The sequence below is a fragment of the Ambystoma mexicanum genome, chromosome 8 (genome assembly GCF_040938575.1).
Source record: "Ambystoma mexicanum isolate Mex_15411 chromosome 8, UKY_AmexF1_1, whole genome shotgun sequence".
NCBI classification, from domain to species: domain Eukaryota; kingdom Metazoa; phylum Chordata; class Amphibia; order Caudata; family Ambystomatidae; genus Ambystoma; species Ambystoma mexicanum.
This window is the reverse complement of record NC_090929.1, coordinates 1,492,451,857-1,492,477,708: the sequence shown is the minus strand read 5'-3', so window position 1 is coordinate 1,492,477,708 and position 25,852 is coordinate 1,492,451,857. Positions and strand designations below refer to the sequence as shown.

The 25,852-nt window shown below is 47.3% G+C and overlaps 1 protein-coding gene across 3 annotated transcripts in view; it reads right to left on the bottom strand.

The window, feature by feature from the left end:
* The window catches only part of SUFU (SUFU negative regulator of hedgehog signaling), a 988,972-nt gene that overhangs the window by 95,179 nt on the left and 867,941 nt on the right, over positions 1 to 25,852 (bottom strand). For all 3 annotated transcript variants that reach the window (XM_069611674.1, XM_069611675.1, XM_069611676.1), the window contains one exon: positions 7,163 to 7,301. In XM_069611674.1, the coding sequence (XP_069467775.1) occupies positions 7,163 to 7,301 (139 nt within the window). The remainder of the gene's footprint in view (positions 1 to 7,162; positions 7,302 to 25,852) is intronic.

The window sequence follows — 25,852 nt, the reverse complement described above, 5'->3', positions numbered from 1 at the left end:
AGATGCCCATTTCTTTGCCACAAAACTATCCTATAAATGTAAAAATGGCGAGTGCTCTTGTTTCTAAATTTATAAAATGTTCTCTCATTACTTATGTCTGCCAACTTCAGGGAATAAGGACCTGGATGTGTGGTGTGATGAAGTCACTTTGGAATGCCCACTGTTGGGGACTAGGGATCTCTGGGGGCCAGGGAAGCCACCTGCTCCCTGATGCAACACCTGGAGATAGTACATGGGGGATCCCCTAGACCTTCCTGGGGCAGCTTGTCACATGACCCACAAGCACCCATGCATAGGAAGAACTATACCGTCACTAATAAGGTATGTCATTTAGGAGCAGTGAAGAAGGTTGTTTCACATGAACAACCTGTAAAGAAAATCAGATATGGGGAAAGAAACATTGGGATGAGTTTGCTAAATTAACATCACACAGCTAAGTAAATAGGAATCACCAGGGCTCAACTCATTCATTTGTGGATTGGGACCCTGGGCACCTTGGGTATGCATGACCCGGCAAAGAGCACACAACAGCGTCCAATGCAAAACACTCTGCAGCCAGATGAAGATCTTTGATAGAAATATATGCGCTACATGTGTATGCAATATGAGCACACAAACCTGCCCCAACCCTTTCCAGTGTGATTGCTGGATCAAGCAGACTGCATAAAATCCCTGTCTGATCCCAAGGCAGTAGAAAAAAATGTTGAAATCTTGACAAACACCCATCATGAACACCCATGAGCAAATTGCTGGCTGCATTACCACTGTTTGTTGCCTTTATTATTTATTTATTGTTATTTATCTGTTTCTCCTCTGCTTCGCACTTTCCACCATTCCCCCTTCCATGCACTTTTCCCCTCTCCCATTCACTTGCGCGTTCTCAATGTCACTGGGCCTAGTAAGATCGCTGTTTTGTTCTCCGCTGTTCCCCTCCCTTGCCTTGTCGCGCTCTGAAACACTTGTGTATGAGCGCAATAGAAATAAAATATCAATCAAAAAACCCACACTAATGGGGAAAACTGACCTACCAACCAGCGCACAAATTAAGACAATATACAAAGGCTCAACTATAACAAGTTATAAAAGCCTCCCAACTGAGGGTCTTAGTTTGGCATCCCAGAGTGTTAGTAGTGAAGAAAAGGAGAGGGGACACCAATTAAGAATCTGAAGGTCGGTACAGAAGAGGAGACTGCCAAGTCAAGAACCACCCCTTCCTCTTCTGCTCCCCTGCCCCCCTCGGGCTTCTTCTACACCTCCGCAGGGCGTACCTCTGATTTGTACCCCGCCCAGGAAGTCTTTCAAGGACAGCAACCTTCTCCATATTGCCACTCTAAACTCTCGCTCGGCTATCAAACACTCCTCTGACATCTGCCGCCTCCTTGAAGAACTTGACCTCGATGTCCTCGGTCTCACGAGACATGGTTCACGGCCAGCTCTGGCACGAGCTTCGACACTCTCTTCCCCGACGGCTACAAGATCCTCTCGGCACCCAGGTCCAACCGTTCCGGTGGGCGAGTAGCTCCGATCTTCCCTGAGTAGATTCCTGCCTCTGTCATTCCTATACAGGGATACCCCTCTTTCGAATGCCTCGTCTGCAGGCTCTCTCTCCTAGCCATTACCTTACTGTGGCTACCATCTATCAGCCACCTGGTCAGATCTCCTCCTTCCTCTCCGAGTGGGCTGACCTCTTCTCTTCTCTCTAGTTCTCGACCACTCAACTCCTCCTTCTTGGTAACTTCAACATCCACCTGGATGCTTCCTGTCCCTCCTCTGGACTCTTTCGTGACCTCTACGACTCTCACTCTCTATCCTCTGGCCTGACTCACTCTGCAGGGCACACTCTGGATGTTCTCCCTCTCACCACTTTGCTCTCCTGGAGTGATCACTTTCTCCTTTTCTCCCAGCTCACTCTCTCCACCCCTCAGGCCAAGCTAACTCCAGCACTGCCACCTACCTTCTAGGTTATCCAACCCATGAAGTGTGTGTCAGTTGAGGCTTTCAACACCACTTTCTCACCCCTCAGCCCCTTTGGCAGACTCACACCCAGACACAGCCATCTCCATGCTCCACTCTGCTATCTCTGATACTCTTGATGTTCCTGCCCCTGTTATGAGGATCCGCTTGAAGCCCAAAGCCAAGTGCAACTCCTGGTATGACTCAGACCTCACCACCCTTAAACACAAGTGCAGGGTGGCTGAGAGGAAATGGGGTGCTTCCGGTACATCCTCTGACAAACTGGCCTGCCGCCTGCTCCAAAGGCAATACCGGCTCTCTGTCTGCAAGCCGACATCCAAGTCTGTGTCTCTGCGGCATCTAACAACTCGGCCACGCTCTTTAAAATCCCAATCCTGCTGCAGTCTCTGCCTCTCCTGTCCCCTCCCAGGCCCTCTGCATGGCCCTGGCTTTTCATTTCATCTCTAAAACTCAGGACATCTCCTCCTCCTCCTCCTCCTCCTCCTCCTACTCCTACTGCTCCTACTGCTCCTCCTCCTCCTACTGCTCCTCCTCCTCCCCTTCCTCTGGCCCTTCTTTGTACACCTCTCCTCCTTCTCTGCCTTATCCCGACAAGGTTTCTAGACAAGTCCCATCTATGAAAGTCTTGTCAAAACCGGTTCACCCCTGTTCCTCCAAAACCATCAAGGGCCACATTGACACCTTGGCCCCTGCTCTGGCCGACTTCTGCAACCACTCCTTTGCTACTGGAGACTCCCCCCCCCCCCCGAAGCACTCCCTTGTGCACCCTCTTCTTAAGAAACCCTCAGCCGACCCGTCCTGCCCGGCTAACTATCACCCAATCTCCATCACTCCGTTCCTGGGCAAACTCCTGGAAAAGCTGTCCATCTCCCAGCTTAATCTTCACACCGAATCTGTTGGTTGTCTCCATGACCATCAGTCTGTCTTCAGAGCTGCCAGAAGCACGGAAACTGCTCCCCTGAACATCCGTGAAGACCTGCCCTCCAACCTCGATTCCAACACCCCCCTGTGTCCTCATCCTACTTGATCTCTCTTCTGCCTTTGACACGGTCAACCATGCCCATCCTGCTCAACCGTCTCCGTGATAACCTGGGTATCACCGATCAGGCCCTGGCTTGGCTGACCGCTTTCCTCTTTGATCGACCCACCCAGGTCCAACTTGGGTGCTTCCTCCATCTATACCTGTGGTGTTCCCCAGGGGTCTAACCTCTCCCTGGCTGTTCAACCAATACCTGGCACTTATTACCCACCGCATTGCCACTCTCTGCCCCAACTTTCAGTGCTATGCGGATGAGACAACTCATTTTCAGGCTCCCTTCCACCACTTCTTCTCTCATCTCTGACTGTCTGCTATCCAGGAGTATTGTGCCGCCAATTATATCTACGTTAATGCCAGTAAGACCGAGATTCTCCTGATCGGCGCACCTGCTCCCTCCTTTCCTGTCACTCTCTGGCCGGCATCTCTTGGCCCTCTTCCTGCACCCAGTTGTGAGGCTAAAAACCTCAGGGTCATCTTCGACTCCACTCTCTCCTTCTCTCCTCACATCTCTGACGTCTCTAAGAAGTCACACTACCAGCTGCACCTCCTCAAAGGTATTCTTCCTTTCCTCTCCTTCCACGAGAATCTCACTGTGTCCAGCGCTCTGGTTCTCTCTAGGCTGGACTACTGCAACAGCCTCTTTCTAAATCTGCCTGCTTCTACTCTCCGCCCTCTACAACTCATCCAGAACAGGACTGCGAGACTTGTCCTTGGCCTCAAGCCCAGGGATCGTGTCTCTCTAGGACAGAAATCTCTGCACTGGCTCCCAGTGGCTGCGAGGATTAAGTTCAAACCCTTCTGCATTGTCCACAAGGCCTTCTGGGGCCTGAGGCCTCAATACCTTCAACTCCCTCTTCCTAAATATCTTCCTTCTCGAGCTCTTCGCTCATCTGCCTCCAACTCCCTCAGGGTCAGTCGCTTCTCCAAGCAACGAGTTGGTGGTAGATCTTCGGCTGGGGCCTCCCCCTGGAAAAGCCTCCCAGAAACCTGAGAACCATCTCCGGTTCCGGAAGCATCTCAAGACCTTCTTTGCTTCTGCTTCTCTCCTCCTCTCCCCTGCTGAAAATGAAACTGCACTGGTCACCTGGCTACCCCTTGATCTCAGGCCCAGGTCCCCTCCCACGCCAGTTGCACACCTGCACTGCCTCCCTGTCAACCCCCGCACTTGGGGACTGTTTTCTGTATCCCTACAGTCCCCTACCAGCACCTGACACCTGATGTCTGCACTTACCCTTGCACTTGCCACCAGCTGGCTGCACTTTTTATTTATTGCTCTTATTTTTCTATTTATTTATTACCGTCGATCCCATGTACTGCATGGCCCCCTCTCCCTCCCCTGCACTTTTCCCCTTCCCCCTGCACTTGCGCAATCTCAATGTCACCTGGCGTAAGATCGTTGTCTCGGTCTTCCCTCTGTTCCTTGTCGCGCCTTGAAACACTTGTGTATAGGCCCGTTATAAATGCCGTATCATATCACTCCTATACCCTGCACTCTATCACTGGCTTAAAAAAACAGGCCAAACAGTTAAGAGTACATTATATGCAAATCAAGTGGATAAGTAGTAATTGCAAGAGTGAACTTTTTATTATACATATACCAGATATGTGCTTCAAGATACATTTATCATAACACCTTTTAATTTCAACAAACAATGGTAATCCAAAGCGTTTTGAGATATACTCTCTTCATCAGGGGTCTTCAAGTAATGATTGATCTACAAAATGATCAACAGAGGTAATTAATCAAAAATAAGGCTAATGCACAATAACCTTTATTATCTACTAAATAATCATGAAGCAATTTGCAGATGGCGAGTACAGTTTTGATTCCCAGGATGGGAAAATGCCCATGAACCTCCAAGGTCACTTAAAGAACTGTTGTCGATATATTGAGAGATCATTGTATCAGATATACTGAATACATTCAAAACATTGGAAAAACATTTGAATCTACTATTTGCCGCCTAGAATCAATTCTTTGTCCTGAAGATGCTGGGCCAAACTCTTATGGGAATTATGACCATTGATCCTGAAACTCCAGTATTTGAGTTGGCGTCCCTTTCCTCCCTCTTTCTTTGTTAATTGTCTCTAGGCATCTTGCCATCTTTAAGCTGATACATATTTTAGTGTTTGTTGCAATGTGCTGCCGTAAGTGAATTGGACGCTCCAGCATGAGTGTATATGTTTAGGTGTTACGTACGTGTTAAGTGTGTAGAGGTCATTAATGATCTGTTAGGCACGACAGTGTTCAATGTTTTGATGACATAACTTTGTCATAGGTTTTTCTATGTCAAGCTTGGAACCAAGTCACTTTGTCTGTTTGGCAATTTTGTTGGTCTCTTTATTGCTACACACAAAATATCTCTGTTATGAAATTGATTAACCATGCGTGTACGCATAGTACGCATAGTTCTTCTTATGTGATTAAATCATGATGCTCATTGAGGTGTATATTTAAGCAGTCTGTGCAAAATATTTCTTCATTTTATTTGCATGTCATGGTTTTCGTTAACTGTTTGCTTCAGTAGGAGGCTGTTCTTTCTTTGCTCCATGACATCACCACATGCCCAGTATGCCCTTAGCATTATCTAACACAATGTTGCAACTGCACTTAACATACAAAGATAATCATAACAAACCATTCTCATCAGCCATTCACACAACAGCCAGTCTCACATTTGGAGCTAACAAGTTCCATCATACATCTTAACTAATACTCCTACTGCACTTGTTCCCACACTGGCTGGGAGCATCATTACTCTCAATCTATTTCAGAGGAGAACAACTAATGTAGTGTAATGTAAAGTGGTTTTATATAGCACGATTCTGCCAATAATGTTGGCCTTGGTGCACATGGCTCTGGTGTGTTAGTCGCAGCCCTACAGATTAGCAGTGTATCGTCCACTTTTACACCCTAAAAATAGGCCAATAGTCCCCAAAAATTTAGATTGGGAGTAAAAATACTCCCAACAAAAAATAGGAAACAAACACGTAGAAGCATGTGCTCCTGCTTTCACCCACACCGCTCCATGGGTATGTTTGGACCAGAAGTGCACGTTTCACCATATGACAAAAATACTATTATAATGCCTGATCTGAAGACGTCAACATTTATCTTTTAACGTGCATGAATAACTAAGTGCAAAGAAATATTTATTACAAAAACATTTCGGTTTTTCTGCTCAAACATCTTTTTCCACGCTTATAAAGTACTCCCATTGGGAATTGGACTTGCCTAAAAAAATCATTTAACTCCCAACATTAAAAAAATAGGGAGTAAATACTCCCACTTCCATATTTTATCTGGAGCACTGGTTAGTTGGATAATGGGAAGGCAGATGCAGAAACCTTAGTTGTTGATGGATGCAGGTCGGGAGTTTCCCGTTACGTGTGAGCCGATTTGAAAATCTCTGTGGCTGGTTTTGACCGGGCAGCTTAGCCATATGGGCAGTCTCCAGATTTTGTGGGGCAAAAATTATCAGAATGTTTGTTCACAGGATAGGGTCTGAATCTGTTAAGTACACTAGATCTGTAGGTAGTCTGAAGGCATGTGGGAGGTGCAAGGATGCAGGATTTTAGTAGGGAGTAGTTGGTTGGGGGACGTGGAGAGGGATGTGCGGCGGGGATGGATTGCTCCTGTAGAGATTCCTAAGAACATACAATTCTAAGTCCCTTAACCAGACCTCATCTCTAGCAGCCACCACATTGTGGAACTCATTCCGCCCTATCCTTGGTACACTAGAGGTACGAACTACAATATAAAACACAACCTTTTGGACAATTATTTAGTCCCCTTCTCTCTTGGCTATAACTGATCTACTGTGTTGGGCAGGAACAGTATTGTAAAAAACAATGGATGTTGTGTATTGTTCTGTAAACACTAAAATTGTCAAGGTGGTATTTGTGTGCATCAAAGAAGGAATTTTTCATACAAATTTGACAAACACTGAGAACATGTTATAAGAAACTACATAAAACTGGTTTGAAGTGAAGACTGTGCCAATGGTGATACCAAATAGTGAAAACTGGCAAATGTTCCCAGGTATCAGAACTTGAGTAGATTTGAGAAACTAAGACTGGCTTTCCCACAAGGAACTATCTCTACATCCCCAAAAATGATGTATGAAAAACTATCTTGGGCCACTTCACCTGAAGCCATGGTCCGTGGGCGGCATATGGATGTTCTTCAGTAGCAAAGGCACCCTCCACTCCTGTAGACACAAACGTGATTGCTGTATCTCCAGAGATACTTTTGTAAGTAAAGTGCCGTCCATGCAAAAGTCTTCCCCTAAAGAAATAAAAGGTGACAGCTGTTTTGACAACAGAACACAAGCATAATTACTATAGAGAATGACATTTAGTGACTGTGGCACGCAAAGTAAAGCAACAGTCGTGTAGTACAAATTAGCTAAAGGAGAAGCGATAGCAAGCAAGATCACTGCTACTAAAAACATTAAATAAAAGCATTAAAATGTGTGATGCAATTTTAAAATCCACTGCCATTAAATTGTCAGCTTCACCCACTTTACTGTGTTGCCTTGGTCACTGAATCTCACTAAAAGAATGCACATATCTAGCATGCATTTGAAAATAGCCAAGATTCAAAAATCTCAACACTTGGATTTTAAAAATCAATTTCAAGTGTAATCGCAGTTTTCCACACAGGTTGAAAATTCCCATGATTGGATCCCATTAATGGAGGAACCCTAGATGTCTTTGAAAGATGATGGAACAAAGCAAAGATATTGTGCACGCCTACACATTGACCGATAACTGACAGCCATGCCATCACTCTAATTGATGCAACATGGTCATTGGTTGGACTCTGTCAAGGCAAGCCAAGCACCCCTCTTAACCTGGGGTAGGCCATCTACGGGGGGGAAAGGCCAGACCTACCCCAAAGTTGGTCTGGGGGAGCTGAGGGCGATCCCTGTTCCAGGCATGCATGGAGCCGTGTATATACATTGGTACCTCTGTCCTGATACCCCTTAGCCTCTGTCCTGGCAAGGGATTTATTTTGCAACATGCAACAGACATCGTCAACCTATGGGATGGATAATAGTTCCTGGGAAGCAGTACCATTTAGAGAAAAACTACAAGTGGCACAATGCCACAATGCACCTAGTCACAAATGACAAGACCCAGACTGAAACAGGAGGAACTGTCGGGTTATCTAAACAGAAATGGACTTTATTTCCTATTCAGGAGCCGTATGGGAGACCAAACACCTACCTTGAACCTCAGACTACCGATCAACTGGGTAGTGAAGCTGACACTACCAGGGAGCTTCTCAGTACTAGTAGAGACCATGGAGCCCTCCCCAACACTGTTGCAGGTAAGGACTTACTTGATCCAGAAGGGGAACAGATAACCACCAACCACAGTGACTACATGGTAAAGACAGGCTTAAGAGGGGGCTGTGCTAAAGGTCATTGTGAACACGTGCTGGGGAATTACTGGCCCACAAGGGATATCTCAAATTGGCCCAGGGAAGCAGCTGATTCACATAACCACTGGTAGCCTTGGGAAACTTCTAAGCAGGGAGGAATACAAAAGAGTGAGTTGACAATGAGAGGTGTACAGTGAGGTGAGAGGAGGTGAAGGAGGACCACAAGCCCAGTGAAGAGTGTGTAGCAGCTGGGGGAGACACTGGAGTGTTACCAGAGAGGAACGTTGTTGGGGGGTGAGAAAGGGGTACCAATTTAGTGGGAGTCGCTGGAGGTAATTTTGGTAGGAGAGTAGGAGGTGTGTTGAGAGTAAGGAGAGGCAAGAGAGGCAGGAGGGTGAAGGAGAACAGAGAGGGTAGTGTTGCCAGAAGTGATATCTGAAAGTGAGAGAAGAGGAGATAAGGAAAGGGAGTAATGAGGCGAGAGATCAGGCGGGAGCTTGGAGGGCAGAGAGGGGCACAGGTGGATGGGTAGAGGGAGAGATAATTTTATTTAGCTATTTGAGCCTGGAGGTGCCAGCTCAATGAAGGTAAATTAATGATAATTGCCTTAACTATACCTTGCACATGAAACTAGAGGGAGATTTGCAAAATTCATTTGTGGCACTGTAAGGAGAACAGTGGAACTAAGGTATCTCTTTCTCTTAAACTTTGAATTCCCAGACAACATTTCCATTAAGACCATGAAGGAGGCACTGCTCAACCTAACTGACAAAAAGAACCTTACCCAGATCACAACTGACTCAACTTGCAAAAGAAGAAACTTCCTGGATGTTATCACAGCCTTACAAGCCATCCAATACCACACACACGCACCTCTTATGCAATCAGATCCACTTGCCGTTCACGAAATATCTACCATGTCATTGCAACTAACAGGCCAAAGCTATCAACCACAGATATCCTGATCCTTTAAAGAGCTTCCCCTTTAGAAATGTTCACAGAAGACCTTAGATTCCCAATACACGCTGCACCAACCCATCGGACACACTCAACATCCTGAACCAAACATACATGCTCAAGAAAACAAACCACCAGAGCCAAACCATATTTTCTTGATACACAAAATAAACCTAAATCACCAAAAGCAGAAAACACTGGATGCAAGCCTAAAATCCAATCAGACTTACCCATACTTTAAGAACGCTAACTCCCATGGGCAAATGATCACCACATCAAAAGCCCCCTAACATAAGAAAACCATAGCCAAAGCAAATAACTAAAACAAGTCTCATTTAAACAGCGAATCAACCCCTTCCTCGACTTTCCCATAGGACACCGACAGAAAATCCACCAACAACTTTGTTGGCAGGATCAGCAAGATCTTCCAAACATCGAGGCCAGTGGTAAAGCAGAGTAGGCATATCCAACACCAATCTAGCCAAACTCCAACTCATGCAGAAGAAAGCCCTACGAGCAGCACCAGGCATAAAAAAAAAAAACAAAAAAAAAACAAAAAAAAAAAATCAGACCACATCTCCAACATTAGGAAAACTAACAACTGGCTCCCCATTAAAGCTAGAATACTGCTCAAAACCCTTAGCCTCACCCACAAATGCATCTCTAACAAAGCACCTAAATAACTTTGCAACATAGTTACCAAGAAAATCAACACTAGACTCCTCAGATCAAATAACAGTGACAACCTCAACATCCCTCGATACAAAAGAGAAAAAGCAGGTGGGAGTAGCTTCAAAGTCCTCGCTCCCATGCACTGGAACACCCTTCCCACGAATTTTAAGAATGAAAAATCATTTCCACTATTTAAAAAACTGCTAAAAACCTGGCTATCCAACCAAGCTTGATCATGAACATATAAACGGACCTGTGCAGACCCCACCCCCCTACTAATGTATATATCTGTTTATAAATGTAATTGTGCCATCGCTTTGTATTACTATGCTCAACATGAATACTGTATTTGCCACTGTCTGTAACTACGCCGCGATACCTCAGGGTCTGGGCGTATAACAAATGTAATGAAATAAAATAAAATTCATCATGGGCTACCTTTGAAAAACTCTCTGTCAACCACAAAGCAAATGATTCAAGATGAATGTTTGCAAGCATCCATTCTCACAGCATTCATGACAAATACAAACACCACCGCATCCTGACAATCAATGCATCCCTCTACTCGGGTCATCTTGCCCATCAGCCTCAAAACCAGACAGATTTCGTCCCAGTTGAAAAAGAAGCTGGGCCATGATGACCTCAGCAAAAACGTCCTCCCCCAGACCCCTTCACACAACTTTCTTTCCTAGGCAAGATCCTTGGAAGAGCCATAACCAACCAACTTCAAGCACACATCCATGCCAAAAGCCACCTACCATACCAAACAGATTCCAGAACCAGATGCAGCGCAGATAGCCGTATACATGCGATTGACTACTCCCTCCATGCCCTTGATGGCGGACACCCCCTGCCTCCAGGTACTCCTCAGTCTCTTCCCATCTGACACAGTAGACAATCAAGCTCTAAACATACTGGGCAACTGCATGGGAAATCGGTTAATTCGGGGCTTTCATAGGAATCCATCCTCTCACCCAAGATCTTAAACCTCTACATGAGTACAGAGATGAATCCCAGGGTATTGCCACTGCTTCCAAAGGTGAAGCCACTTCCCATGAGGTCAGGGAGGTGAGGCTGCTACCCGTTAGTCCCCCTGGGGGTGGTACTCAGCAGGTATATCTCATGGAAAGGGAAACCCTTCATGGGACCAGTGACTATCACCTTAGGAGAAAGCAGTATTCCCCTTCTTCATTTCACTACCCTCCTTCCTTTCATCCCACTCAGTACCCTGTGGTCCCCCCACAACTCAATCTATTTATGTAGGGTTGAGAAACCCAAGTCCCAGGAGAATACCGAGACGAAGCATAGGGCCACTGAACACTGATGAGCATCAGTTCAGTACAGACTGCATATTGGTTACCCAAATTACAAATTAGAAGCACTATGCCATTTGCCAAGCCTGCCACTGAGGAACCGAGAGCGAAGGTTGAATGCTGCAGACGGAGACACACAGAAAGAAGCTTTAGACTGGAACGACGGTGGGGAGAAGCGGTCGTCTCCAACGATGCTGCCAAGAATTGCAGGCCACGAGAAACCAAGGAGAAACCAAGTACTCTGAAGACTTGGGGGCGCCTTCTGGAGGGAAGCTGTGCAGCCCGACTCGCTGAAGCAGGGACTCGGACCACAGGGGGAACAGAGAGAGAGAAGGATCAGAAGCTCACCCAGAGTCATAGAAGCCAGAGCAGGACGCCACGCAGCAAGAACCCCAAAACAAGATAAGGGTGCTGCCTAGGAACCAAACCAGGGGAGCCAAAGGAGGGTCAGGGACCCGATACGAACTAAAGCTGAAGATATATCAGTCAAGGACCCTAAGAGAAATATAAATACAGACATATGCAGCATCAGTAGACACTTGGCAGGAGAGTACACCAAGTGTCCCGGAAAGCCATTACAAAGGGGACTGGGACCCAAGTGAACCACAGAGGCAACACCAAAGTAGATGGGTCGGGAACCTGAAAGAAATACAAAGGCAACACTGACCTAAACGGGCCTGGGACCCTGAGAAAATGGAGAGACTGAAACAAAGTGAATAAACTATCCTATGTGGAAGAGTACCTGGCAGGAGTGTACACCAGGTCTGTTCAGTTGGACATTAAGTGAAGTTGGGGTAGAGAACTTGCGAAAGCAACACACCAGTTTCTGGGACCCATATGAAGTTGGGTGAGACCACCAAAAGCAAAGCACAGGGTCAGGGACCTCTGGATGGAGAACCTTGACCACCCCTCCCCCCCTCTTGCGATAGAAGATCCTCTCTTTGGGGAACATGGCGTGGAGGACAGATGGACATTTCTAGGAGGTCTGGGTACCACGCTCTCCTGGCCCCATCTGGAGCAATTAGGATCATGCAGGACCCACACCTCCACAAACTCCTTAGAACATGAGGAATGACCGGGATCCGTGGAAACGCGTACAGAAGTGGGAATGACCAATCCACGACTAACGTGTCTCCTAAAGCTCCTCTCGGAGCAATATGTCTCGCACGTCCGGTTGGCACCAGTCGCAAACAGATCCCACTTGAGGGATTCCCCAAATGGCGAAGATCTCTTGAAGGACTTCCTGAGCTAACTCCCACTCATGGGAGACCGCGGTCTGCCTGCTCAGAGCGTCTGCCGCCACACTCTCCTCTCCTGCCAGATGAACCCCTGAGAGGGAGATTCCTTGCTGTATCGCCCAGAACCAGAGCTGCATCACCTCTGTGCACAGCGGAAGTGACCTTAAACCTCCCTTTTTGTTGAGGTAATGCATGGCCACTGTGTTGTCCGTCATGATCAGGACACTCTTCCCTCGCACAAACGGCAGAAAAGCCTTCAGGGCAAGCCCAATGGCCCTCAGCGCCAAAACATTTATATGGAGTTTGGACTCCAACGGAGACCGACCGCTGATGGTCAGCTCGTTGGCGCGAGCTCCCCATCCTGTGAGGGAAGCATCCGTCACTACCGTCACCTCCGGCCACAGTTGCCAAAAAGGCTCTCTCCATCAGATTCCCTTCGCTGGCCCACCACAGAAGATCGAGAGACCGTGAGTGGAATCTGAAGGAGATCTGTCATTTTGCCTGAGAATTGCGACCACTGCGTCCTGAGAGCCCATTGAAGGCAACTCATCCTCAGTCTGGCCTTTGGCACCAGAAAAATGCAGGATGCCATGAGGCCGAGCAACCTTAAGAATTTGAAAGCTGGGAGACGCTGGCATGTTGAAATTTGTTCACCAGAGCAATACACAAACAAGGCGCAGAATTCCTAAGCGACAAATTATGCCTACTTCAACCGACAAGAACACTAAGATCAAGCACTGCTCACATATGCCTGGAACCAAAACCCTACAACAGAAAAAAACTCAGGAGGATTGTCTTTCACCAGGCACCCAAAACCTGGAATGACCTACCTAAGAACATACGGAATACAACAAACTACCTAGCCTTTAGGAAAATCCTGAAATCCTGGATCTTCAAAGCATAACCATAACGGAGACGCACTAGAATGCCCAGACATTAAAAAATGATGAAAATAACTCTAACCTCGGCCACTCTCAAACTGGACAAACACTCGAACCAAAGAACCAACCACTCGACAGAGCATAAGACATCATGGAAAATAGCCACAAAGGAAGGCTGCATAGACTGACCACATACCTAGAGTCTAGACCCAGACGAAAGCCCTCAAGTGACTCTCCCACTCGTACGTACCGGATGAACATATCCAGACGGGCAGACGCACCTAGATAGACGTTGGCCTGCGTCACATCTGGATAGGATTGAAGGATAACATGCCCGCACCTAGAAAAAACGTGAATGCTAGCATGTGCCACACTTAAAGTTGTGAACACCAGCCTGTGTGGCGTTCGGATGGAGTTGTGAATGTTAGCATGCCCACACCTGGACGGATCTCTAAACATTGGCCTGCGCCACGTCTAGATGGGAATATGAGGGCCAACAAGTGCCACACTCAGACAGAACTGTGAACGTTAGCATGGTAAAGGTCAGGTAACCCACTAACCAATATAAGCTCAAACTCTGCATACTTATCTCACTCAAAAAACTCACACAACCATCTCTCGCACAACAAGCCGCACGCACTTCACAACACTGCAACAACACATAAGCTGGAACAGCACACGCGGACTGACTCCGATCCGAGACCTGCACCAAAGCTCAGCACCTGGTGTATACTGAGTTGAAGCTGCCAACAGAACACCACTCCTCTCACTATCCTACTCCCTTTTTCACCTTACTAACCCATCCCACCTTTATCATTTACAGATCCGCCCGAGCGCCTGGGGACCAATTCCGTTGGTGATGGTGCGCAGTACAAATACCTTTAACATTTAACCATCTGGACAATGTGATGAGCCCTCACCTTGGGGGGTGAGCACAACCCCAGGGACATGTCCAACACCGCTCCGATGTATTGGAGCTGCTGGGAAGGGGTCATCTGGGACTTCCTGAAATTGAGGGAGAAGCCCAGTTTGTGAAGGGAGTGGCAGGTGACTTCTAGATGAGCCAAGGCTTGCTCCGGAGAATGTACCCTGATCAGCCAATCGTCCAGATAGGGGTAGACGTGAACCCCCCCTCTCCTGAGATACGCTGCCACCACCACCATGAGCTTAGTGAAGACCCTCGGGCGGAGTTCAACCAGAATGGCAGGACCCGAAATTGAAAGTGCGAGTTGCCAACCGCAAACCTCTGGTATTATCTGTGCATTAAATGGATCGGCACATGAAAATAAGCATCCTGTAGGTCCAATGACACCAATCAATCCTGAAGGACCTGAGAAAGAGTGACCATCTTGAACTTGCCCTTCCTGAGGAACTTCCTCTCCGCCACAGGCCCTAGTTCTATAGCGCCTTTCTCCAGCAGGGTCAAGATTTCCTGCACAAGGAGCAAATCCGGAATCCTCAAAGTGCTTCCCCGGTGGATTGTCGTGAGGCCGACTCAGGAAGGGAAGGCATTATCTGTGGGCTATTGTTTCCAGAACCCACGCATCTGAAGTAATGGCTTGCCACTCTTCGAGATGCTGAGACAGTCTGCCCTCAACCGGCAAACAATGAGACCTGGCCTCATAGCTGTTTTGGAGCGGCTGTGGCAGCGCCTGAAGGCAAAGAGGCAGCTGCTTGAGCTGTTTTGGCACCTTTTCCATCCCGTCCATCACAAGGAACTTTACGTTGGCCCCTTTGGCTGGACGCTCCTCTCACTCTACCAAAAGAGGAGTAGTAACAAAAAGGAACCACCCCTCCACTGCTGTCCCATAGGACGAAAAGGCAGAGGTTGACGCACAGCTGCGCCCAAAGATTTTGCAGCTGCTTTGGAGGTCTGCAACCTCTCAAGGCTCTCGTCAGCCTTGCTGCCAAACAAATGAGAACCATCAAAGGAACTATTGAGAAGACAGGCCTGCACATCCGTTGCAAATCCTGACTTCCGGAACCACGTAAACCTGCACATCACAGTGCTCGCTGCCATGGACCGGCTGACACCATCAGCAGTGACCAACCCAGACTGAAGGGATTCACACATGGCATCCTTGCCATCCTGCACCATACCAAGAAACCCATCCCTTTCTTCCCCTTCGGGAATATGCTCAGCCACCAGAGACAATTCCACACAGTGTGCGAAAATTCTACTAAGGCACAGGTGGAGTTGGCCGATTTCAGTGCAACACTCCCAGCCGAAAATACCTTGCGTGCCCATCAATCGCTCGTCGTCCCTATCAGGAAGGATGGTAGGGTACACCGCCTGCTTTAAGGTGGTTGTGGCCGCCTGAACCACCAAACTCTCAGGAGTGGGGTGTGTGGATAATTAGCTGGGGGCGCTACTGGATGGGCGGTATCCAGTCAACTTGTTGACCGCCAGAAGAGACTCTGGGGTGTTCCAAGTAGCAGTAATGCCATGTGAAAAGGCAACACTGGGTCAGTGGACAGATTCTGATCTAAAAGGTCTGTCAGGTCATCCAGGTTGCATTCAACTGGAGGGCCGGACCACCCTCGGTACTCCGTAACTCTCAACATCCATCGCCTATAGTATGATTCAGCATGAGCCCCAGGATCTGGCATACCAAACTCCATTTCAGGAGATGTGTCAAAGCCACTGGCATCATGTAAAGACTGACACAGATCCTCCATCTGACTGTCCTCAGAAAAGACAATGTCAGGGACTTCAGGTGTTTCACCAGGAATATCAAAAGGCTCCGACTCCACATCAGACCTCTCCTCATCCTCATATATGTTCTGTAGAGAATGAAAGAACTCCTTCCTAGGGACAGGAGCAGACCTGGAGTCAAGAATATGCCTCACAGTCTTGGAGCCTTTCCCAGAGGATCCACAGCCACAGGGGCCTCCAACAGCAAATTCTGGCCCATAGGCCCTGATGGCGTCGATGGCTTTGGCGTCAACAAAGGTGCCAAAGGCACAGAGGGCTGAGCGAGGGCAAAGCCCTGACAGCCGCACTCGATGGACATGGCGCTGACGGTGTTGACGCCTTCCTCGATCCCTTCACAGACTTAGACGGTTTTGTTGGTGACAAAGACTGCAACCTGGATCTGGCAAGTCTCTGGCAATCTACTGGATCCTTGTCCGAACGGGACCTCGACGGTTCCCGATGTTTATCGTGCCGACTGCCCGGGCATGAGGGCGCGCGAGCGTCGGACCGAGACCGTTCCCACTGAGATCCCCTGGACTTCCTCCGACAGGAAGAGACACCCCTCGAGTCAGTGGAAAGACCAGTAGTCTTTTGGAATTTACGGGGTTTGGAAACCTGACCTACCCGCAATTTCCCCTTATGCTCCCGCATGGCCTTGGCAGTCAACGGCTGGCACTTCGAGCAGTCGTCCGTGTCATGGCTCTCGCCCAGACACCACAAGCAGATATGGTGCGGGTCCATGATGGACATCTTGGACTTACAGTCCCAGGATTTTTTGAAGCAAGACCGCAGGGTTGTCAGGGTAGAAGATGACATTATCAAAGTAGATAAAATGAGGCACGCCGAGTTCTCGAAGCAAACAAGTTTGCGGAAAAAAACGAACTGAGGCTACGGGCGCCGTGCGTGCTACTGTCAAAGATGTGGAATACGTTGGAGGACACAATCCATTCGAAGAGTGTCATTTTGATTTTTTGGCTGGCTGAAAATAGGCTGTGCCACGAATCACTGGGTCTGTCACAATTCCACTTTGTGAACTGGCATAGTTTAACAGCCATGCAAACTCAACTACGATAGGCATAATGCATTGTTAGATAGTACTACAGCGCTATAGTAACAGCCAACATTGGAAGCAGGCGTGGTATTATTTATTTGTTGTACTTATTTACAGCACACATATCTAGGGGCTAGTTCCATTTTATAACACGCTCGTTTTTTTTTTGTTTCATCAAGGGCGGGTCCGGGATTCAAAACTATGTTTGCCAAGCGTGGTCTTGCTTACAAGACCCGCACGTTGCTACAGAGCTATCCTCCCGCCCCATATTGCAAATAAGTGTTGAAACCCAGGAGAAACAAGTAGGCAGCACATGAGCTGGAATGATGAAGCAGATTTCATCCCCATCTCGCCATGGTCAAGGCCCCCCCAAGTGTGCAAACGTACCACACAATGCATGCACCTCCAGTAGACAGAAACAGCGATATCAGCTGCAGTCACGCCATTGAATAACCTGTAAGATATGGTAAATTATACTTTTCTCTTAAAAGATGAATGGCATATTAGGTGCCTCAAACACCCAGGTTCCTAGTCACGGTTGTCTAATGGGTTATACATAAAATTAGTGGAGGCACCTTTAAGCGTCCCACAAAAATAAGTTAAATAGGTTTACAATCAATATCAATGCATTAGCACATTAAAAAGGCAGGCGCTGACAAAACCAAAGGCTTGGCTGCCCAGTGCAGATACCTTGTCACAAAAAATAACAAAACATTCACCTTTCCCAAATCGAACCGCTGTAGAATACCCACAGGGCCAGAATTTCCCCTGGATTTAATGCAATGCCCTTTAAGTAGAACTCTCCAAACAAATGTTTATGGAACTGCCGAAGACTGATAATCTAAATTCTCGAGGCAAGTACAGGGTCTTCCTCCTGGATGCCCAGATAGTGCTCCTAGAATTAAGTTAGGGCTACAGAGTATTGAATCTCTAGCACAGACCAGACATCTGACGAACTACACTAAGCTATAATTGCGCTTTTCAGACAACCAAATGTAGGTGCGGATTGCCTGGAGAAGGAGACCTCTGCGAGTTAGGTCTAATATACATAGTATAAGGACGGAAGCAAGCTCTGCAATGATATCACTACCTCAAGATATAGGCAAGAGTAATATTTCACAAGCCTGGTCACGAAGAGGGTGCTGGTTTCAGATGTGGTTAAAATTCTACTTTTGCCTTCCCTGGCAACGTACGCTGAGCAAAAGGAGACGTTGACAAACCCGGGACCATCAGTAAAATGAATTCCCCTACAGGAAGGAGGTTGTTAATCATGGCCCTACTGACTTTGCTCACTCTCTTTAAAAGGACAAGTTGGAGGAGGGTTTCACCAAAATGACTGTGGTATGGGGTTTGATGAAGATCTGGCCCATTTCTTTCTCATCTGCCCATTCTAACGAATGGAGAGGAGTGAGTGGTTAAAGCCACACTTCCTGGAGCACCATATCAGATCATGCAAGGAAGCTTTGTCCTTGCGGTTCAACTGTGTTGAGCCGCGGTTCTTCTACAATCTGATGAGGTTTATAGATATAGCCTTAAACATTAGAGATCACAAACTTCAAACTTAGGCAACATGTCAAGAGCTGCTACGGGTGGCTTCTGCTATATGGACTAAATAAGTATTTGTATACATTTTTTAATGAAGGGTCCTCATCGTGGATAGTCTCATTTTGTTGATTAATATTGTTCCGGAATTCATTCTTGAATGCTGTTATTAATGCATTATGGACAATATTGTTGATTGATATTGGGTATGTACATGTAAATGTTAATGGAAATTTTTCGAATTAAATAGGTCTCCCTTCTTCGGACTGTGGTTAAAAGCAAAGCAATTCAGGAAAGTCTCTAAGACCTGTTAGGGTCAACTCCTCAAAAGATGCAATGTCAAAAGTTAACTAGCAACCTCCGTTTAAAAAGTTCCACAGTTCTTACCCAGTTCTTACCCAGGGCAACCTCTATGATTGTAGTCACAACCAGGAGGGAGTCCCATGAAACTATAGGAAAAAATACCAGGTTCTGATTGGCTGAGGGGCATACTGGTTCTGATGCAGAGTAGTAATCAACTGTAGGTAAAGGTCCCAAGTTGAAAGGAGGGCCTGGGGCCCCCCCAAAAGTGAAAGGAGGGCCTGGGGCCCCCCCAAAGTGAAAGGAGGGCCTGGGGCCCCCCCAAAGTGAAAGGAGGGCCTGGGGCCCCCCCAAAGTGAAAGGAGGGCCTGGGGCCCCCCCAAAGTGAAAGGAGAGCCTGGGGCCCCCCCAAAGTGAAAGGAGGGCCTGGGGTCCCCCCAAAGTGAAAGGAGGGCCTGGGGCCCCCAAAGTGAAAGGTGGACCTTTTCTTTGGATCACTCTATGCAAAGGATAAAGTTAGTGGTTTCCAACTGCTGACTGCCAATCCATGCAAGGTGAGACAAACGTTTAGGTTATGACAGCTCTGGCATGACTGCCAGGAGTGTTTTTCACAAGTTCGCTGGCGAGAGCTTGAGAAGACCAACCAATAGAGTGTGTGTACATGATTTTCGTTATGTTAAAAGACACTTATAATGGTAATTTGACCGCAGTCTGGATTCACTCTCAAAGGGAGGGTTGGGGAGGGAGGCTGGCCACTAGGGTATCTTTACTGAAAAATATAACTGCTCCATAAAGTTATTTAAGGTAAAATCTACAATACAGATCTTACTAAAAATCAAATATAAATATTAAACTGCAACATGTTGGTAAAAGACACAGTAACAATTTAAAATTGGTATGTAAGCACACTTGACAATACTTGGTGACAGTCATTAAGAGTTTCTAAGTCTCTCCCATATACCACAGGGCAAAGCCAAAAGGCAGCCGCCAGTTGTAGGTTAAAAGGTAACTAACTCAGAGTTTACGCAGGAAAATAGCTAAAATGACGGCTGCCACTGTGGAAATTTTACAAGAAGGACACAAAGAAAATGGTAAAGTCAGGTCATAGGGCTTAAACATTTTGGGGTCATGTTCCTTTTCAGGAAGCAAGAGCATACCAATGAAGTAAAAAGGCTACGCCGCAGAGCATCCCTATAAAATGTACACAGCAACCACCAGATTGTGACTGAAACTTTATGGATGAGTTATCGCATACAGGAAGAAAATGGGGCAATTCGCAAGATGTCTGCCCTGATAGCCATAAGGACAACTTCAGCAGCAAAGCACAATTAGTTGAAGTCGCCAAAGGGGCTTAAAATACATCTTTGATGGTGGCTAAAATAGTTCAAGGGGTGCAAATGCCAGCAGAGGGAGGGCGGGACACAAAAGCAAGTTCTCTCAGAGCTCCCAATCATAGGATTTTAGACACAATGTTTGGATACTCTTAAGATTAGAGAGGGAATGGAAAAATATCAAATGAAAGGAGGAAAATTCATGGCAAAAGATTGGAGAAAAGGTTTGTGATGTTTTGCCCGACATTGTAATTATTTTGGTTGTTAAGCCATCCAGGGTTTGTCATATTACAATCACATATGAACATGTGTGAATATGATGAAATCAATGGACGAGATATTCTCTGTCAATTTTGCAATTTTTGTGATGAAATCCAAAAAACAGAAAGATGCTTTGATCAGACCTGTACGAAAGCCAAGGCTGACGCGTTAAATATGCTCTAAAATCTCTAAAAAATGAACTTGACCGAGTAGCCATGGCCAGAAAGGTATACATCTCTTTTGGGCCCAAAATAACAGCTCACAGCCAGTGACATTGGGACGCTCTCTAAGTTGAGGCAGCCGTCGCCAACCTCTCCCTTTAATAGCCAATCCTTGATATGAGGATACATGTTATCAGTAAGAATTGTATTATTTTGGCCTTATACAAGGTGTTGCCAACAAGATTAGGTGGAAGTGAGCAAGGGAGATTCCTCTTCTCAACGAGCAATAGCTGGAATTAAATGAAAGAAATGGAAAGGCTGGATGCGTAATAAGGTCGGCCCTCAGAAGCACATAAGTGGGACTTATTCATGTGGTTCTAGATTCTGAGAGTGGTCTTTAATGTGATCAAGAGATACATGGCCACTACAGTGTCTTGGAAAGCCTGACATCGTCACATTTCGAAGAAGGATCAAAGGGCCAACCCAAAATGTTACCGCCCTCAAGATTTTTTGGGTAATTTGCTAGTATTAAAGTGGTCTCAATGAGCCAGTGTGGCTTGCAGAAGGATAATTCCACTTTTGATCGCTGCCAGATTTTACACCAACTGTACAAAGTTGTAAGCTAAGAAAGAAAAAACATTTAGCATGTGTGGACAGTTGAGTGGGGATCAATGAGAAGGAAAGACTAAGTAATGTCATAAAGGGCCTTTAATTACAACAAACAAAAGGTCATCAAATCTGGCACACAGTAGAGTGCCTTCTTGGGTTCGAAAACAGGCACACAAATGTTCAGATGGCTTCTCGTAAGGCTGAATACAAGTAGACAATAGGTTATTCGCTCTCAAGTACCAAATAGTCACAAGACCTGGATCCCCTATACCAGCAATCCATAGCACTCGGTTGTTCCTCCTCCTCCTCCTCCTCGTCTCGCATCACCCTCTCCCCCCCGTCTCGCACCCGCCTCACCCCTCCGCCTGCCCCTCACCGTCTGTCTCGCACCACCTCCTCTCGGCTTGTTCTCACCTCCTCTCCACCTACCGCTGTTACACAGGTTTCTGCTATCTTGGAATTATTTTGTGGGCAGACAACATCTCAGCAGCTTGTCATTAGGGCTGGTGTCTCATTTACTCTGCCTCTGTGTAAGCGTTCATTGTTCTGACATATGGGACTCTGCAAGTGCAGTCTGTGTTTAACTACACAAAGCACTATTTCATTTACCCAGACTTCCCTATTTGTATTGCATTTCCCTATTTGTATTTGTATTGCATTGGAGAAATGTTCTGGGACAGTTTGGACAGCACTGGAGCGTGCATGCCCCCTTGCTTGTTCAGATAGTACATGGCCGTGGTGCTATCTGTGAGGATCAGGACCGCCTTTCCCTGCAGTTATGTCTGAAAAGCTTTCACTGCTTTGAATACTGCTAACAGTACCAACAGGTTTATGTGGTTAGATGCTATGTTTGACTACCAAACTCTGTGCGCTGTGTTGAAGCAAGTGAGCTTCCCCATCCTGTGAGAGATGCGTCTGTAGTTAGAGTGGCCTCCAATGCAGGGGTGGTGAAGGATTTCCCCTTCAAGAGGTTCTCCTTCGACCACCACCGTAGCGAGAAAACGAGGGCTGGCGAGACCACCACTAGATCGTCCCATTGTCCGTTGGCCTGACACCACTGGCTGTTGAGCCATTCCTACATTGGACGCAAGCGCGTGTGAGGAACCAAATAAATGCATGATGCCATCATTCCCAACAGTCGAATAGCTTTGCGTACCATCGCCTCTCGACTGGCTACATATTGAGGGATTACAAACAGCATGTTTTGGACCCTCTCGTTGGAGGGGAAGACAAGGCCGTCCTTTGTTTGAATTAGAGCCCCTAGGAACTGCTTGACCTGACCGGGGTCTACGCTGGATTTCTTCTCGTTGATGGAGAAACCCAGGCTGAATAAAAGATCTATTGTTCTTTGGGTATTTGACAGACATGTTTCGTAGGAGTCCCCTGTTATGAACCAGTCATCGAGGTAAGGATAAACCGGGACGGATTGCCTGCGCATGTGTGCTGCTGCCAAAGCCAGTACCTTTGTAAATACCCTTGGTGAAGAGGCTATGCCGAAGGGCAGTACTTTGAACTCAATAGTGCTCGTCTTGTATCATGAATCTGAGGTATTTTCTGTGTGCCGGCAACATTGAAATATGAAAGTATGCACCTTTCATGTCCAATTTTGCCATGTAATCCCCCTGTGTGAGCAGGGGAATTATCTCTTGCAGAGTGACCATACAAAACCTTTGGGGCTTCACAAATTTGTTTGCTGGGTGCAAATCAAATACAGGGCGCATGGTGAGATCCCTTTTGGGTACAAGGAAGTACACTGAATAAATACCCTTGTTTACCTGTAGAAGAGGTACGACCTCTATGGCGCCCTTTTCCTGCAGCGTCTCGATTTCTTGTAGCAGGATGCGCAGATGTTCTGGAGTCGGGCGTCTTGCTCGTGGCGGTCTGAACTGGGGGGGTCTGGCAGAATTCTATACAGTACCTGTGGGCAACCATCTTCAGCACCCACTGGTCTGTAGTTATTCCCGATGCTTGAAGAAATTATGTTAGCCGGCCCCCGACCGGGGATGCATGGGAGGGGACCCGGAACTGCAGGTCATTTCTGGCCTGAGACCGGGAGCTTTGAGGGGTAGAATTCCAGCCCCTTCCTTTACCACGTCATTGCCCCCTTGTGGGATATGGAGTGGTGTAGCTGCTGGTTCCTTGGAGAAAGGACCAGTTATTTCCCCGAGCCGTATTGATTTTGAGGGAAACATTGGCCACAAAAGGAACGTCTATTCCCGCTCCCCCTTCTTTGTGAAGGTCTCTGGGTGATTAGATCCAGAGTCTTAAGGATGCTGCTCCTTAGCAGTTTCATGGGCTTCATTCACTGCTTTTCCGAATAAATTAGCTTTCTCCACTGGTTTATTTATATGAGAAGCTTGGGTCTCTGGTTTGAAACCAGAGTTCCTTAGCCATGCATGCCTCTTCAGAGGGGTACCCTGAGCCAAGGACCTTCCGGCTGTCTCTGCTGCATCCAAAGTATTTTTGAGCATACTCTGGTTAACTTGCCTGCCCTCTGCCACGGTTGAGAGCAGATGGGCTTGCAGCGGTCTCCTCTAGCTTGGCCCATTGTGCATCAGCATAGCTGGCCAACAAGGTTGTATTATTTGCAATGGGAGTGGAATAAGCTGCAGCCGCAGTGATCCTCTTCCCCAGAGAGTATAGTCTTACACTCCTTGTGAGGGGGCACCTCCCCGGTAGATAGGGGAACCCCTGCTCTTTTCCCGGTAGTTGTCACTACCAGTGAATCTGGAGTAGAATGACTCCTGATGTAGAGGGGATCAGAGGGGGAGGGGCAAAAAAGTTTTTCTACCCTAGGATTCACTGCTCTAGGAAGGGCAGGTGTTAATAAAGAAGGGGCCAATCGCTTCTTGATTGAATTTAATAGAGGAATAGCTTGGCTTGCAGGTGGTTTTTCTTTTAAAATGTCCTCCACAAAATCAGCTTCTGGAACAGCTTCCTGGGTAGCAATACGGAAATGTTCCGCTGCTTTCCTCAATATGGCGTTGAAAGCCATATGATCGTCGACCAAGGAGGCCTGTCGAATGGGGGTGGTTGGAGGCGAGTCCTTGCACAAGGCATCAGGTTCTGGTGTTGGAGTAGGTGACTGCCAAGGGCGAAGATCAATGGGGTCTGGGTCTACTCCCCAACGCTCAGTGGGGTCCAAATGAACCTCTTCACAGTCACCAAAGGGATCTTCATCTTGAGCCTCCTCCTCAGTGATGTCATAAATATATTCCTCTTCTTCCTCATCTTCAGCATAGTCAAAGACCCCCTGAAGCTTAGCCACAGGGAGAGGGGGATTTCCCTCTCTAGATCCCTTGGGTGTGGACTTCTCAGAGAGTTCTACAAACCTCTCTAGCCTGTCCATGCATCCTTCAAATTTTTCTCTGGTCCAAACAGATGAATCAGAGTGGTCCAGGGGTGGAAAGTTCTCTCGTAGTGGATCTTCTGTTGCCAAACATGGAGATTTCTCCTTTAACGGTGAAGAAATCCCTCCAGTGCCTTCCGAAAAGTCTTTTCGGGGTTCCGACGGTTGACGCGTGTCCTTCGGTTTGTCTGTGGGCCTTTCCGTAGGTTCCGGTAAATCCTTTGGCCTATCCCTGGATTTCGACGAATCCCTGTGTTTGTCCTTGGGTTTCGATGAGTCCTTGGACCTGTTTCTGAGAATCCGCTGAAATGATCCTGGCGATGCTTTCGGTAATCACTTCAGAATCGGGAAGTTCTAAAGTTCGGGCCTCTGGTTGCACAACTACTTTAGGCGGAACCAGGGCCTTTTCGGCCGTGAACACTTTCTTTCGATGCGTCTCGACGGATCGCTGAATATTGGGGGCAGCGCACTTCGATTTAGAGGGCTCAGTCGCAAGACGCTTCTGCGGTTGTGGGGAGGGCTGCCGATCCGGGCGGTCGGCAGGCAGGGCCGAAGATATCGGTGTGCCCGTTGGCGCTATGGATCGCTTTGACTGCTTTGTCAAAGACGTCCCTGGGGTTGTGTTTTTAGTGTGTAAAACGTGGGCGTCTTTGTCGCCGTGGTGTGCATTCCCCATAGCAGGACCTGAGTCTTGCCTAGTGGGCCGGGGACAGACGACGTGGAGCGAGAATGCTCCGGCGAGAGGTCAATCGCCTCTGAATCTGAGGCTTGTTCGTCACTCAGCCCCTTATCACAATCGGCAGTTGTGGCAGTGAGAGAGCTAGACTTGGCCTGCAACATTCTGCAGGCCGCCCACCGTTTAACATGACGCTCCTTCAGAGTTTTCGGGTGCAGGAGCTTGCAAGCCGCACAAACCGTCTCGTCGTGATTAAGGGGCAAACACTGATTATATTTACGGTGTTCATCCTTCCAAGGGAATTTGGCCTTACAAGAAGGACAAAACCTAAATGGAGTCCTGTCCATAGCTGAGGAAATAAAAAGTGACAAAGAGACCCAAGGAACAAAGAGAGGAAAGGGAAAGGCACTCAGA